The sequence below is a fragment of the Gossypium hirsutum genome, chromosome A12 (genome assembly GCF_007990345.1).
Source record: "Gossypium hirsutum isolate 1008001.06 chromosome A12, Gossypium_hirsutum_v2.1, whole genome shotgun sequence".
NCBI classification, from domain to species: domain Eukaryota; kingdom Viridiplantae; phylum Streptophyta; class Magnoliopsida; order Malvales; family Malvaceae; genus Gossypium; species Gossypium hirsutum.
Genome location: NC_053435.1, coordinates 80,426,213 through 80,443,852, shown reverse-complemented (window position 1 = coordinate 80,443,852; position 17,640 = coordinate 80,426,213). Strand labels below are relative to the sequence as shown.

The window sequence follows — 17,640 nt, the reverse complement described above, 5'->3', positions numbered from 1 at the left end:
TTCGAATTTACTTTTTGGAAAATTGTGAAGTCCACAACAAAGAAGAAGTGGAAACAAAAAAAAGAAGAATTGTATAAGATTAATGAAGGTTTTGCAAAGGAGTTGTTCTCTAAGAATTCGAAAGCTTGGACCAAAGCCTTCCAGTGGTTGCACTCAGTGTCAGATATTGTTGACAATAACCTCTATGTAGCATTTAACTCTAGCATGGTGGAGTCTAAATTCAAGAGCATAATAACCATGTTGGAGGAAATTATAGTTAAAATGATGACCAGAATAGTGGATAAGAGGAAGCAACGCAGTTCATGGAAATACAATTATGATCTACTAATAAAAAAGAAATTTGATGACATCAAGAAGGAAGGTGTTGATTGGAAGATAATCTGGAATGGGGAAAATAGGTGTGAAGTTAAGAAAGGCAGAAAACAATACATAGTAAATGTAAAGGATAAAACCAGTTGTTGTTGAAGTTGGCAATTATCTGGGAACCCTTGTCCCCATGCCTTTTCTGCTATATGGCATCTTGAACAAGATCCTAATGGCTACTTATATAGGTACTACTAGAAAGAGACATATTTGAAAGCATATGCATATGTTTTACAACCCATAAATAGGTTACATGAGTAGAGAAAATCTGGTATTGAGCTCGTGCTTCTACCAGTTGAGAAAAAAATGCCTGGTAGGCAAAAGAAGAATAAAAGGAAGGTAAAAAATGAACTAAAAAAAGTGAAGCCTGGACAACTCAGTAGGGCTAGTCTAATTATGAGATGTAGGAAATGTGGTGGTGAGGGTCACAACAGAAGATCATGCCTTCAACCTAACACAACTGGATAACAGGTATATATAAACACTTTTTCATTGTCAAGTTCCAAAATATTTAAATCTAATTTGGGGTTATGATTTTTTATTGTCTCAGTCTGGCACAAGTACAAGAACTAGAAGCCAAAAAAAGAACAATAGAAGACCATGAATTCAACCTAATACAACTGGATCACATGTATATTGTAAACACTTTTTTACTGACAGGTTTCAAAATATTTAAATCTAATTTGGGGTTGTGATTTTTCCCTCAATTTGGTACGAGTACAAGAACTAGAAGCCAAAAAAGGATAGTATATCAAGAACCTATCAGCACCCAAGAATCAACTGCAGTAAAGAAAATGAAGAAATGAATTGAGATGTTATTTTGACTAAACATTTTGTTTGTTTGTTGAAATAGTTGCTTAATATATTTTTTGTTTGTCATTACATGTGATAGTTGCTTAAGATATTTTTTGTATTTTAGGCTTCTAGGACTTGCTTGAAGTTGGTATAACAATGATGGTATATGTAACAATTTGATGTGGCATACCATTACTGCTATTGGCAACTATGTGGGTCTAAGGTCATTTTGTTAGTTACTATTTTGAATATGACATAAAAGTCAAATATCCAACGTTTTAGTACATGTAACTTCTTTTTTAAACGAACATTCTTTTATTCATTTTGCTCATAGACCTTTCATTATACTTCCCTCAAATTAGCTACAAACACCAATTCAAATGTGACAATTTATGTCAACAACAAAGTTTGAAGGTACTAAATGTACAAAACATAAGAACATGACACCATGCTTTTCAAATTATAACATTCCTAAATAATGTGAAACATAAGATAAATAATACACTGCAAATAAATATTTTTTTATAAAACTCTTACTCTTTTTTGAGTGATTTGCATTTTTGCTTCAAGCTCTTAATCTTTATGTTTAATTCAATGAGATCCACAACATCATGATTGACCTCTTTTGTTTGATTGTTCTTGTCCACATTTTGCATATTGCCACTCTCAGACATCTCAACATTACTGCTTCTACTACCACTCTCAAACATCTCAACACTTTCACACTTCATAATATGCTTCTTAAGTCTCGTATTCTCTTTTGCAAGTTTCCTTTCACTATCACGTATTTCATGTATTACTTCATTTGCCCTGTTACACAGTTTATCATCATACCACTTAAAAAATCTGCATCCACCAACCTACAACTCACTCAAAAATCTAATGCTATGACAAATTGTAGTACCAATTTAGTCTAACCGATAGAAAAATCAAACAAACTAAAAAAATCTCTAATTTTTTATGAACCCTAAAAGAAATTGGCTAGATATATGCTTACTAGAAAATTTGAACAACCATAATACCTTCTACATGGGTTTAAATCGCTCCACAAAGTCTCTTTCGGAGCTAACTTGTTATAGAAATATGTTATTTTCTCTCCATCATAAATGAACTCCCCTTGTGATGAAGAAACCAACTTCGAATAAGGAAACTTCTCCATTTATAGCTTCCAACTACTTTTTTCAGACAATATTTTCGATTCTTTTACCAACCCATTAAATTTCAAGCTTCGATTTTTGCAAAATTTTAGTGGAGAAAGAGAAGATATGAGATTTAGGGTTCTTCATTTAGGAGCTCTTATATTGATTTAATTGTGTCCGTATGTGTTTAGGGATTTTTATTGTTTTTTTTATTTATTTTAAATTCAATTTTGATGGCGTGGCATATAAGAAAAAAATGATGTCACGTCAGCATTTACATACATTTGGCGCCTAGGTGGAGTAAATTTTTTCCAAATCAGTATCATTTGTCACCTAACGGCCACGTCGGCAACTCCGTTAAAAATAGATCAATTTGACAAAAAAAAAACGTTAGGTGTGAAAATGATCCAAAAAAAATGTTAAGGGCCAAAGTGACCAAATAGCCAAACATTAGGGGCTATTTTGATATTATGCCTTCCATCTATAGAATAATTTATTCAATTTAGCCCCTCATGTTACAAAGTTATTTAACAAATTAAATTTAGTTTCTAATTTAGCCCTTATCATAATCTAAGCTTATCGATTATCAATTTCTTCCATTTAAGCTCAAAATCATTAGCTTCTCTATCATAGAAACTAGTTAAATGTCAACTAATTGAAAAAATTGATATATGGGTTAGCTAATTCAAGCTCCCATGATCAAGAATCTATAAAAATTAAAGAAAACTAGCTTATGTACCTTGGTTGATTAATGGCCAAAAGTTACTAAGGATGTTTGGAGTTTTTCTTTTCGTTTCAATGTTTTGGACAGTTGAACAAAGAGAGAAGACAACAATCTTCCACTCAACTTAACATATATACTTAGATTAGCATTAGTTTTGCTTAATTAATTATATTTAATTAGTTAAATAAAGCCTTAATATACATATAATTAAACTAAGTGGAATCAACCATGATCATTCACAACTTCATGTTAAATAATGGCTAAATAATCATTTTGGCTATTTGGATAATTTCTAGCTAGGCCCTCTGTCACACCCCTTGCCCAGTCTGGTTGTTAGACCTAAGTTATAGGAGGTTACCATGTAAAACTCAAATAAAAATTTTACAAAATTTAAACATGCATGGCAGACCATGCCGCGGACTAGAAAAATTGTGGATCGATCAATTATGCATAGAATTTTAGATTGCTAAACTGCGGAGTTTTCTGTGGACACAACTTTTGCTCGAAGTATGGAAAACTATTAAAATGACGGATTGTTCCACGGATACCTCTACAATGCAATAAGTACTGCAAAAACTACCTATAACACCCTTAACTCGAAACCATTGCCGGAATAGGTTAAGAGGCATTACCGGACTTATAACTCAAATCAGAACCACCATATATCAAATATCATCTCATTACTAATAAAAGTCATTCATTCACATTCAATATTCACATAAAATTAAGTATACAATGCTTAAACATGCATTCAGGACCAAATAGATAACATATGAAAGTTTCAAAACTTATAAAAATTTTCAACTTTTAAAAGGTCACACGCCCGTGTGAACAGGCCATGTGCCTCACACGATCTAGACACACCCGTGTGTCAAAGCCGTGGCAAAATAGGGCTTAGCTACTGACTTGTTCACACGGCCGAACCACACGCCCGTGTGTTCAGCTCGTGTGCAATGCACATGCCCGTGTCTAGGCTGTGTGCTAGGTTGTGCCAAAAATAGGGGGTATTCTATTTGTGACGTCATCATACCAATAAAAGTCACACGGCCAGACTACACACCTGTGTGTCTAGCCCGTGTGCTAACCTGACTTACAAATGAAGGGTACCCCAAGGGACACACGACCGTGCAACATGACCGTGTGTCGCATACGGCTAAGACACACACCCGTGTCTCTACCCGTGTGGACAAAAATAGGCCATTTGAATAGCCAATTTGCCACCCCAATAGGGTCAACCTACAAGCAAAGAAAACAAGCATATTTATAACACCATTTCAGCCAAATTCAGCACCAAAACATAACCCTTTTCAAATCATATAATAGTCACTAAAATTCATACCCATAAATCTTACCAATTCATACTAAACATAAGGAAATATCATGCCAAAACATTTTCTTCCATACATCATTCAATCTCAAGTTAATCTTACCAAGACTTACCAACTAAAACATGCAACAATTTCAAATTATCATCACATACTATGAACCTTTATCAACCATGAGTTCAATCACAAATTAGCCAAGTCACATGGCTAAGCATATACATCACAAAACATACTTCTCACACTACTAGCCTATACTTCAAAAAGATATGCATTTTCAAAAGTACCAAAATGAGATTCGATAGTGTGATGACGATCCTGGATGATCCTCGAGCTTGCAGTAGCTACAATATCTAAAAAAAAAATGTAAACACACACCAAGTAGGCTTTTAAAAGCTTAGTAAGCTTGTACTAAAATCATCAATAATATATAAAACATAAAACATCAACATATAAGTATTTACGCATTTTCAATCTATATGACCATATCAATTCTGTGAACTTAATATACAATACCATCTACCACTTAGGCATCGTACATACCTGAAGCTTTCCGTACTTATTCACTTTCATACTTACCTCTCGTTGAATATTATAAGACTTTCTGTCAATTATTTGTACTTTAAACATCTGTACACTTAGTGCTTAGGATTAGTTGAAGCTAGAACGATTCCGCACACTTAGTGCCATCTCAACTGACCGAAGCTAAGTCGGTATCGCAGACTTAGTGCCTCAAGTAGCCGAAGCTAGTTTAAATCGCACACTTAGTGCCAAATACTTTCGATTCATGTTCATATACATTCAGCTCAATTATTTATACATCTATGTGTCGAAACCATTTTTTATTTTGAGAAAAAAACGAGGATCGACTTTTAAAACAAAGTGTGGGGTTGCCACCAATATTTTTGTTTAGGTGTGATTGGATCACCTAATAAAACATTTTATTCCATTTAAAATAACTTTGGTCTATGTAAATTTAAAAAAAACGGGTTCGGGAGCTAGTTACGTATGAGGAAGGATTAGCACCCTCACTACGCCCAAAATTGGTACCAAATTGATTAAGTATTGTCCTTATGTCTAAGATTTAAAAAAATAAATTAAAATATCGTTCTTTTTAAAATATTTGAGTGGCTCAAGTTAGTCGTCAAAATTCTCTCGTTTCAAAGGAATACAGCATCACATCCTGCACGATAGAACACGATACTGTATACCTTCGAAACCTCGATTAATTTTTGACTTCCAAAATATCATATGTTGAAAATTAAAAAAGGATGTTCAATTATTTAGTCCAACGGAAAATTGAAACTCAGCACGGTAGGGCACGATTTCCCGAATTTCTAAACATTGAACATTGCCTTAGTTTAGAATTTTTAAATAAACAATTGTAGACTAGCTCAAAACACATTTATTTGACTTGAAATAAAATGGAATAATTAATTTTAAAAAGTTGGAAATTACAAAGCAACATTTGTAAACAACAAGAGAAATAATAAACATGGGATAATATATACAACTAAAGTACCAAACTTGGTACATGAAGACAATATAACTCTATTTAACCAACTAACAAAACAAACAATTACAGAAAACTAATTCAAGAAAAATATAACCAAATTTCCAAACATGAACGAAGAACAATTGTTATGATAATACAAAAAAACGAATAAATAACATGCAACAATAATATATGGAATAATATAAAACAATCAATACCAAATGTACAAAACAAAATAGAAACAAGAAATCAATATGATACAAAACAATTTTAAGAAAGTGATGAATTGATGAACAAATAGCATATGCTAGAATTTGAAATATTTTACATAAAAACTAGGGATATGTATATACACACAAAAATTTGAAATTAAATAGATCATCAAATAAATAAAAATATAGAATAAATAATACATAAAATTTAACATATAAATGAATCAAAATAAGTATTATAAGAAGAACTTTGAAAAGAATGCTATACAAAACGATTTAAACCCAAAATTTATCGATAAGATATAATATAAATTTTATTCATAAATGTAGTAATGGATGTCAATATAAAGTTTTAAACAATGGTGTACATGTTAGAAAGTTTTAAGATAAATATAACCGTAAAAAATATATAAAAGAATGTATATGAAGTACTAACTATGTAATATGAAATTGATGATTGTACAAAATAATTTGAAACAAGATTTATTCATCCACAATGATTAATATACATGAAGTAAAAATATTAATATAAACAATGCATATATAAAAGGATAATAATATAAGAAAATATTTGAAACAAACAAAATATATAATACCAAAATTAGATTTAAAAGAAATAAATAATATATATAAATAAAATTTAAAAAAAATTATATGATCATATTCGAAAGAGGATTTAAATCAATAATTCAATATAAATTATGTATATGTATATATAAATATCAATGTATGACGATAAATATTATATAAATCTTTTAAACATAAAATTACATAGAGCAATTTTTAAAATAATAGATTATATAATAAACAATTCAACAATATATAAAAGAAAATTAAAAAAACTAAAACAAAATGAAATTAAAAAATAGTTCCAAAATAACATATTAAAATAATAGGTTTTTAAAAAAAAACAAATACATAAATAAATAAATAAATAAATCCTAAAGAATATAAAACATAAGCTAAACTTAATTGAAATAAAAACAAAATCGAGAGGATAATTTATAAATAAAACAAATTATTAAAACTGAGCTGAGGATCGAAATAGAATGCACACAAATGATTGAGGATCAAAACTGAAAATATACCAAATTTCACAACGCTGCGTTTATGCGCGAATTAAATCGCAAAGACACGCAGATTTTAGGAAAAATTTGAAACAAAATAACATGTGAATAAGGATCAATTAAAAGGCCTGTGCGAAAACGAAGGACCAGCCTCGAAATTAACCATTCGAAGCGCCAAGGAGCAGATCCAGCCTATGGACTGGTTTGCGCGCGAAGCTTCACCCCCACTTACACGGCACCGTATCAAATCATCTTCATTCTCATTTATTTTTCTCTTTAAATACAACAAATCCTTTTGATTTAAAAAAACCTCAAAATCATTTACACACTCTGCTAGGGTTTCGCATGCAGCCGCCGAACCACCACCAGGTCTGGTGGTCGACGATGCGCAAACAATGGTCCAATCTTACCAACGAAGGAGCCTTGACTACACCTATGGAGGTTTTGTAAGTGCATTCCCCCCTCTTTTTCTTCTTTATACTTAAAAAACCTCAAATCTTATGTTATCTTTAATAAAACGAAGCGACATTTGAACAATAAAATAAAATTTCAACACCATTCAACCTTCGCCCAAACCTCCACACTCCTGAAATATTCGGCTCTCCTCAGCGCCGATTTAGGTAAACTCTTTTTATTTTCATTTTGAAAATTCCAGGCAAATCAAAAGAGGGGAAAAAACTTAAGGAAAAGAAACAGAATTCGAAATCACCTCTTGATAATTTTTGATTGCTTTCTCTGATATTCAGTATGTGTAAATGTGAAAAAAAAAAGAAAAGTCCCCTCCATTGGATTACAATCGGCCTTTTTATAGCCAAAATAAAATATAAAATATAAAATTTACAAATTTCCTTTTCTGCTCTATTTTTGTTGCCGTTATTTTGTTATCCTCCTGTTATTTGCTGTCAATCTGCGCTGCTGCTATTCTATTTTACAGGTGTGTATGGTGTGGCGCGTGTGGAGGAGCAATGGCGCGCGTGGAAACCGATTCCATACGAGGCTGCGACGCAACTTGGTCCTACGGTTTCAGCTCCTGGTGCCGAAGTTTGGGCCATCTGGGTTGTTTTAGGAGTGGAGTAGGCTGGGATTTGGTTTATTTAGTAATTGGGCTGGGTTTTGTTAGGGATTTGGGCTATTAAATTTAAATGAACATTGGACCTTATTTTATTTTTACTATTTTTTTATATTTTGGTTTTTTGGTTATTTATGGGCCAGGACGAAATGGGTCATTACACTATGCATAATCAAAACAACCACATGTACTTATAATATCATGTTCTACGTACGAACTTACCTTGTACTCGAAATTGTTGACTCGAACGTTTATTCTATAATCTTCAACTTCCCTCGGTCTAAATCCGGATTCCTCTTTTCTTAATCTATATGTATTCAAAATTAATCCTTTTATTCACCAAATCATTCAAAATAATCCATATACACACAATTAGGGTACTTTGCAAAATAGCCCTCACATTTTCACATTTCAACACTTTAGTCCATAATTCACAAAATCACAAAATACACAGAATTTTAATATACACATACTTGGCTGAATTCTACTAGCACTCATAATAATCCATACATTTCATTTATGTCACATTTTAGTCCCTCAAAATAACATTTTTATAATTTAGCCCATAATACTCAATTCCATCAAAAATTCAAAGACAAAACATGTAAACCCAACATCAAGCTTTCATAATTCATCAACTAATATCAAAAAGCTCATATTTTCATCAATGTCACATTTCAAAATAATCATCAATTTCTCCAATTTAAGCATGGGCTAGCTAGAACACTTAACAACAGTCACAAAAACGTAGAAATTATCAAAAACCGAAACAAAAACATACCTCAATTAAGCTTTAAACTAGCTGAACCCTAGAAATCTTTTTCTTTCCTTTTATTCTTTAATTTTCGGCACCAACAAACATATAATGCCTATTTTCATGTTTTACTATAACATAAATTAACTTATTAATCATTTTACCATTATAACATTTGTTAAACCATTATAAAATCACATAATGGATGGTTATTAATGTCCATTAAAACTTCCAATGGTTAAATAACAACATAAGGACCTCTCATTTAATAAGCCAAGTCAAATAGGCACTTTTAACATCTAGCACACAACTTTTACATTTTACGCAGTTAGGTCCTTTTTGCAAATTAAGCACACAAATAGTTAAATTTTCACACTAGACTTTTATACATGTAAATTCACTTAAAATAGGCAGGAAAAATAATATTTAAATATTTTTCTGACTCGGATAGGTGGTCCCAAAACCACTATTCCGACTAAGGTTAAAACCGGACTGTTACATTACCAATGTATATCATAAACAAAACTTGTATCCATTTTAATTACATACATAAAAAAAGCACAAGGATAACCCTTCAAACTCTAACATGACTGATTATAAAATAACAAACCCTCTATATACATGCCACTTAGACAAACTAAACAAAATCAAAGGTCTACCACAATGTTGGCGGATAGTGTGAACTTCTTGTTGATTCAATATACTCGGTTAGTATCTACAAGGTAAAAGTAATGCGGAAGTAAGTATTAGGAATACTTAGTACGCTCATACAAATTCAATGATTAACCTACCTCCAATAACCATTATATGTTAATCTGGTTTGCAAAAACAATTTACCTTTCAACTAATACATACTATCATTGAGGTAAATGTATACACTAAATTACATACGCTATGCCTAATAAGTAATCGTGTTTGTCACAATAATGACATTCCACCTTAGGGTAGGAGGAGAATTGATGACCATTCTGATGACATTTTTTTTATAGAAAACATTGTTAGAGGTAGACTTCTGAGACAATAGTCTAGTAGTAAGAGTAACATCGGAGGAAGATGCTTGGACCAGCCTAGACGGGTCTCCTCAAAAATAAGTTTTTTAACAGTATTGTCAAGGACGAAAGAGGACTCTGAAGTAGCAAAGAGGCTCGAATTGGCTCATATTCAGGGCGAAGTGTCATGAGGACCTAGATAAGGCGAAGATAATCTTCATTGACCTTAGCTTGGGACAATTGAGTCCAGATCGGCTTCACTTTGGCTAGAAAAGGCGTTCACAAATAGACTAGACTTTTGCTTGAGATTGTGCAAGGTACTCCATAGTTGAAAGCAGTGAGCAAGATCGGTGGTTCAATATCGAGCAACAAGAAAATCCCATATCTCTTTTGTTGTTTCAAACTCATCAAACTCCGCATAAATGTCAGGAATAGAAGTATTACAAAACCAAGTGATAATCTGATAATTCTTACTGTCTCAATCCAACAAACGGTCTTTATACTCAATAATAGTCTCATCTGTCTCATGAATAGGTTGAATATTATCACCAGTAACAATGCACCACAATTTTTGGTCAATAAGGAAGTTATACATCCCGGAAGCCCAAAAATTGTTATTTGTCCCATCCAGGTAGCATAAATGGGGCGGGAAATCTCTATTTTCTCCATGATAAAGATAAATCAGATAGAAAAAGAGTGAATAAATAGGAGTAGAACAATGGAAAATAGTGGGAGTAGTTTGGTCAACGGATTGAAAAAGAGGAAGAAGCAGGGGCTATGATGCACAAAACAGGACCAAAAGAGCAAAGAAAAAATAGAGGGGGAACTTAAGCTCTTGATACCATGTTATGAAACTTGTGAAAAGAAAGAGGAATAATTATTTTAATATATATTTATTGGTGTACAAGTGCTAAGTATTTATACTAGTACCTAGGAACTATACATGGAAACTAACTAGTCAAATTTGGATTATAGTCTAATTTGCATGCTAAAATAAATTTACATTAACAATTGGGTTGTAGTACATACACATACTTTCAAAGACATAGCCAAAGAGGCAGGCAAGAGCCTCCTTTGGTTAAATGAGAAAATTTTCGATTAGCTCTTTTCAAACATTAAATCATTCTATTTAAGTTTTTTAGTTCTTAGTTGAATGAAAAATTTTCATTTTTAGCCCCTCCTAAAAATTAATAATACAATTAAATCCTTTTTAACTTTGCCCCCTCTAAAAATTTATAATTTTATCTCGATCCTACTTAAAATTTTTAAGTTCACCAAAAGCTGATATTTTTGAAGTCTAAAAAATCAATTGACTTGCAACATGTTTTGGAATGGGATCCAGGCAATTTTGGCTCAAGATGTCTTTTGACCAATGAAAGATTTATCTTTTAGCTTTAAAACGTATTTTGAATCACCTTATTTCAAGTTTAAGAGCTCAAATTATGCTTATTTCAGTAAAAATTAAGTAAGTAGAATTTTTTAACTGGAATTATTACGAGAATTTTTTATTTCATGCTTAAATCATATTGATTTTGCTTTTAATATCTAATTTTGCTTGTATATATACATAGAATATTATATTATATTATATACTCTTAATTCTAAAATACAAGATAAGTAAACAAGATGGAGAAGGAACCCTTGGACGGCAAAGCTTAAAGCTTACGCAACTCAATGTTGATTGAGCTAAGAAAGCCAAAAATTTACCGTCCTTTGTAAACCAATATAAACATTTAAAGATTTGTTTGTGGTAGGCTATGGACTATGGTGATGACATATATATAGAAATAGATGGAACATAATTTGGCATCATATATATATATAACTTGAAGGGTTAAACAACTGCTGAATTGGGTGCAAACATATTGTTCTTTGGGTGGGGGCATCATATTTCATCTCATATGGTACGATATTAGGCTTCCATTTTACTTTTTTTTTTGTTGAATATTCAATCAAACATTTAAAACTTACAAGTTGAAAAGAAAGCATCTTATTTGGTAATATAGGTATTTTTATTTTGGTCATTCAAAACAGAAATTAATTAAATTGGTTGTTCTACCATTAAATGATAACAGGATATTGACTATGCATTTCCACGTTAGTTACTCTAAATAGGAGCCGTTCCTATTTTAATCATCTAAAGAAAAAAAATATGAAAATGCACTATTAATCTTTCCATTACCATTTAATTGAAACTGGCTAACAAGATAGCTTACCCTTCTCTCTTATTCTTTTCAAAAGTTTTATAATTCCATGTCTTTTAATGCCCTTACAAGAATTTTTTTTATTTGATATATACCTCTCTAACACAAAATCCTTGTTTTTCAACCAATAACAAACTTATATGTTAGCCAACAACTCAAGGCTATATAAAAAAGGATAATTGTAAATTTGGCCCTTATACTTTATCAAATCTTATATTGTGATATTTATACTTTCAAAATATCGGTTTTGTTACCTAAACTTTAATTTTGTCTATCAATATTATACTTGAACTTTAAAAGTTGTTAGAATTTAACATTATTAGAGAGAGATAACCCATTGATAGATGAAATTAAAATTTAGGTATCAAATCAACATTTTAGAAGTAAAGATACCATTAAAAGTAAAAAGTTCCGCTTTGCCTTTCTAATGATAGTAACTAGCGATGTGATCAGCTTAAAGCTACTAACAACATTATAAAAATAAAGGGATCAAATTATGCCAAATGAGAAGGATTGATCTCAAATTTTGATATAGTAAAGAGACTAAAATCATAATTAAACATTTTGGCACTGATTAAAAAAGGGTAAACTATACTCAAGGTCACTAAACTATTAATAAGTTTATTTTTGGTCACTCAACTTCAAAATACAAAATGGTCACTGGCCTATTAGGATGTTTTTATTTAAGTCACTGGTTGTTAAATTTTTTTTTTAAAGCCTGACTAGCGAGCTCCAAGCGATGATTCAATGACCGGTATGATGGATTAGTACCCATTAATGAGTAGAACATGCCATAAATCCAAGTTAATCTAAAAACCAGTGTTAGAGATCAGAGAAGAAAACTGTTTGGATTTTTGGTTTACAAATTCGTGACGTTCAAAGTTGTTTCATGAAAAAGACTGAATTGTAGAACAGAAAGAGAATGAGAGCTTTTGATTGGTGCAGGTGGTGTGAACAGAGAATGTCGTAAAACAATAATTTTAATAGTCCAATAACTTAAATGAAAACTTCCGAATAGTTTAGAGACTATTTTATAACTTTTTAAATTGAGTACTAATATTTTAATTAATAATTTATGTTATAAAAAATCACGAGCTGATTAATAATTTATGTTATAAAAAATCACGAGTTTATGTTACAATGTCAATATCTGCATGTTTTCGATTAGATATTTTGAAACACATTTGTAGACTAAGACTATACTATATATACATACCCCTTGAGTAAGCCATGGAATAAATGGCTTCTGGATTACTTGAAAGCTTCATAATTTCATATGGGGGGAAGTCACTGATGTGACAAATCTAGCATACCATGTATACAAAGCCATGCATATATATATAATTCATGATGCACATGTGAGATCACATCATGTTCCATGCCATGTTTGTTTGTTTGTCTGTCTCAACTGTCCTTTGTATTATATATGTTTGCACCACCTAGGCAATATTAATGGCATGGAAATGGAATGTTATGGCCAATCAAATGATGTCATATAATTGATTGTTGTCTAGTTATTTGTCTCGGTCAGGATTCCACCTCATTTCTACTTTGTAAGTAAACAATTCTTTGACATTGTTTGATTTTTGAGTATTCAAGTTGATGGGAGTTGATGGGTACGCTGAGTTTTGTTATAGGCATATGTCATAGTTGATTTTGTTTAATTTTACATTCGTCCTGTTTTGGATTAGTTTGATTTTTTGTTGTAATTACTTGAATATGTTTATGAAATATATAGGTTAAATTATAATTTTAGTCCTTTTATAATATTTAAATTCAAATTTTAGTCCTTATACAATAAGTTGGTATTATTTTATTATTTTTTATAATATCAGTAGTTATTTTTAAAATAAAATATTAAGAAAGAAATATATATATATATAGATATATATAAAGATACACATAACAATTTGTTAATGCTACTTGTAAAATAAAAAATATATATATCATTAATGTACTAAATATTAACTCTTGTTACAATGCTAGAACAATATATATTTCATCTCCCACAAACTTAATGCTTACATTCGGCAAAAATTTTCAATGCAGAAATATACAGAGAAAAAATTAGTAACCTAGTGGTTTAATAAATCCACTGTTAAGTTGAAATATCATAAAATTTAGGGTTTCGAATTTAAGTTGATTTTAAGTATTTGTTAAGTCTTCGCCCGAACAAGTGGTGAGTGAGGGGAAATCATGCATGGAGACATTATGGTCTCGTCATACAATCTAGTGGAAGAGGAACTGAGGCGAAGGTGTTTCTTCCGCCAACAAAGTTTTGACCTATTCGATTCTTGGTTCTCTCGATCGAGCACAAATGCTCGAATCCTGTTGAGGGCTACTTCGACAGTCTCGTCATCCATATTTGCGAAGCAAACTCGAAACCAACCCGGCTCAAAACATTGAAAAGATGAGCCCGGGGAAACATTGAGTTTCACTTCATTAAGAATCACACGCCACAACTCAATTTCGCCCTCGAAAGATTGCTCTTTAAGGAGCGGTCTCATGTCCATCCAAAAAAACAAACCGGCATTACTTGTTAAGCAAGAAATCCCAACTTGTTCCAACCCCTTGGTGAAAACATAGTGCCTCTTGGCCAACCTCTTAGAACTTTCCCTTAAAAAGTTCCCCACGAACCCATCGTCGGACAACATTGAAGCAAGCAAATACTGTGTTTGCGACGACACCAATCCGAAACTTGACATCTTACGAGCGCAAAGCATAACATCGTCATTGAATGAGTACACTATCCCGACCCGAAAACCTGGGATCCCCATGTCCTTGGACAAGCTATAAACAATGTGAATGAGATCGCGGTTGCAACAATCCATATCTTGTATAACCTCGGCAACGCTAACGAATCGAGGGGAGTCAAAGACAGTGGCAGCATAGATTTCGTCGCAAACGAGGTGAATGTTCTTTTCGTTGACAAAAGCGACTAAGCTTCTCATCGTTGCAATGTCCAATGTGGTGCCTAAAGGGTTCGAAGGGTTCGCTATGATGATGCCTTTGACATTGAGGTTCCATTTTTGAGCTTTTTCATAGGCATCTTCCATGGCAGCTCTCGTTATACGAAAATTGTTTGAGCTTTTGCAGTCAACTGGAACTATTTCTAACCCAGTGCGCCATCTTAGGTCTCGGGCAAATCTACACAGTTTTCAAATAATGAGCAAAGCAGATATAAGAATCGAATGAGTGATTCAATCGGTGAGATTATTTGTTTTTGGTTCCAACATTATAAATTTTAAAATTTAAAATTTAAAAAATTTAAAAATTTTAGTTAAAGCTAATTTTTAATTATTTTTTAATCATTTAGCAAAAATTTAGATCTGTTTAAAATATGGGTTAGGCTCAAGCTTTGAACATTCAATGCCCAAGCTCGGTTAAACCTATTTTTAAGTTTGTAATATTTTATATTATCAATTTATAACACATAAAAATTAAATCTATAGTAATATATAATACTACTATAATGTAAATATTAAAAAATATTAAAGATCCCTATATATAAAATTTTAATGAATACAAAATATATTATTAAATATTAAATTAAAATAATATAAATATATATATTTAAAAAAATTTAAAAATATATGAGTGGGTCTAAAATAAGCTTGGATTAATCATTTATAAGTACGAGCAAGTTCAAGCAAAATTTTAGATCCATATTTTGGGCCGGACTGAATTTGAGCAAGCTTAAAGTATATTAATATCATACTTAAGTTCGACTTGGTCAGACCCATGAACACCTTAAGTTGAACCACCAATTACCTTCAATTAATGAAAAAAATATAAAAAAGTTTAATTTCACTAACATATCAAAATTATTACCGAAATTTTAAATTGATTCATAAACTTTAAAATATTCAAATTAAGTCTTTAAAATATTAAAATTGTATTGACGACTCTTTTCATCAGCCTAACTATTAACTTAAACCTCAATAAGAATGTTTTGAGACTATAAATGGATTGAAGTTATGGATGATTGATTAGGATATTTAGTACAATTAATCCAAAAGAAGAAGAATTATTTGTGAATGAACACGTTTCATATGAGGCATTTATAGGCCAAGTGGCCTACTCCACTTTGGGCTGGGTTTAATTTTATACCTTTTTTTTTTGGAAAATCTAAGTTTTAAAATATTTCAAAATTATTTTCTTTATAATATATTGAAAAAGGATAATATTTTATAAACCTATAGTAGGATTAAAAAACTTTATAAATAGGATTAAAAATATATTCTATATATACTACCGTCAAATACTTAAATGACATGGGTTCAAACCTTATCATCTTTCAATATTTATAAGATACGTACCCTGGATAATAAGGAGAAGGTACAAGGAAAGTGTCGCCTGGATCGGCTAAGCAAAACATAATCTTCTCGTTTGCTCCTGTGGCTCCGCTACTCATCACTATACGGTTTGCATCAAATATAACCTTGTTTCCTCCTACTCTTCCCATAAACTTCGCTATAGCCTGAAATAAACTCGTTTTTTACACGTATTCAGATATAAACATAGATTTTAATTTTTAAATATATATTCGTATCTAACATTCACTCAAATTTGATTACCTCTCTAAACTCTTTCAAGCCATGGTAATCTTGAAAGATTGCAACATCTTTGAACTTATCAACTCCTCCAGCAGTGCATATGGAAGCTTCAGGGTTTTCCATTATCCACTTTTTTATCAAATCAAAGCAAAGCTGAAAAGCGAAACAAAAATGGAAATTAATCAACCAACTACTAGGGCTAGGAAAATATTTTTTTATTTTCTATTTTCTTTTCATTTTTAAAAAATATTTTATTTTTTATTTTATTTCCGATAATAAAAATATAAAAATATTTTATTTTTATATAAAATGAGAAATAAAATAAAAAATCACAGAATCTAAGATATCAAATTTAATATTTAAAAAAATATTTTTTGCGTTTATATAAGTTTGAAGCTTGTCAATTCAACGAAAACAAAAATAACCTATGTTTTCTAAAACTAATCATGAATTTTTTAAAAAAAATTATGCAAGAGTTATTGATTATTTTCATGTAATTAAAAAATTAAAATACTTTAAAATTTTATCAAATAAAGTTAAAAATCATAAAACAAAATCATTTTTGTCAAATAAAGTCCAATAAATTTAAACCCAAATTAACGTAGAAAAATTGAATATCGAACCAAATTCAACCCTACTGATTACCTACATACAAACACATGCATGCATACATACATACATACCTTATTCTCTGCTAGGCCCATTTGAATGACACCATTGGGATTCTGAGTAGGGTGAAAAGAGTTATTGTCATAAGCTTTCCACCCATCAAAATATGGTGAATTCTCTCCATGTCGGTCGTTAGTGGCTATCTTAGACAAGAGCTGTGTCTTGTTCTTTCTCTTAAACTCCATGTTTCTTTCTTGCTTTTGCTTTTGCTTTTACAGTGCTACTATTATAAAGCTTGAAAAAGTTTCAGTTGCAGGTGGTAATAACTAAAGGGATGGTATA

At 31.1% G+C, this 17,640-nt stretch overlaps 1 protein-coding gene and 1 long non-coding RNA gene across 2 annotated transcripts; one reads left to right on the top strand and one right to left on the bottom strand.

Annotated features, from left to right (window-relative positions):
• The first annotated feature begins 7,255 nt into the window (after window positions 1-7,255).
• On the top strand, window positions 7,256-8,471 carry LOC107923816 (uncharacterized). The gene is made up of 2 exons (XR_001691654.2): window positions 7,256-7,563; window positions 8,052-8,471. It is a non-coding gene; the product is annotated as an uncharacterized lncRNA (long non-coding RNA).
• A 5,593-nt stretch (window positions 8,472-14,064) lies between these two features.
• Window positions 14,065-17,640, bottom strand: LOC107938597 (1-aminocyclopropane-1-carboxylate synthase). The gene is made up of 4 exons (XM_016871820.2): window positions 17,373-17,640; window positions 16,711-16,842; window positions 16,453-16,613; window positions 14,065-15,280 (listed from the first exon to the last, which is right to left on the bottom strand). The coding sequence occupies exons 1-4, from the start codon at window positions 17,541-17,543 to the stop codon at window positions 14,290-14,292; spliced, it is 1,455 nt and encodes a 484-aa protein (XP_016727309.2). The 5' UTR covers window positions 17,544-17,640; the 3' UTR covers window positions 14,065-14,289.

Coding starts and splice junctions, on each gene's coding strand:
- LOC107938597 (XM_016871820.2), bottom strand. CDS start 17,543: ATGGAGTTTAAGAGAAAGAACAAGACACAGCTCTTGTCTAAGATAGCC. Junction 16,614..16,710: donor GCTTGAAAGAGTTTAGAGAG/GTAATCAAATTT, acceptor AGTTTATTTCAG/GCTATAGCGAAGTTTATGGG. Junction 15,281..16,452: donor CCTTCTCCTTATTATCCAGG/GTACGTATCTTA, acceptor AAAACTGTGTAG/ATTTGCCCGAGACCTAAGAT.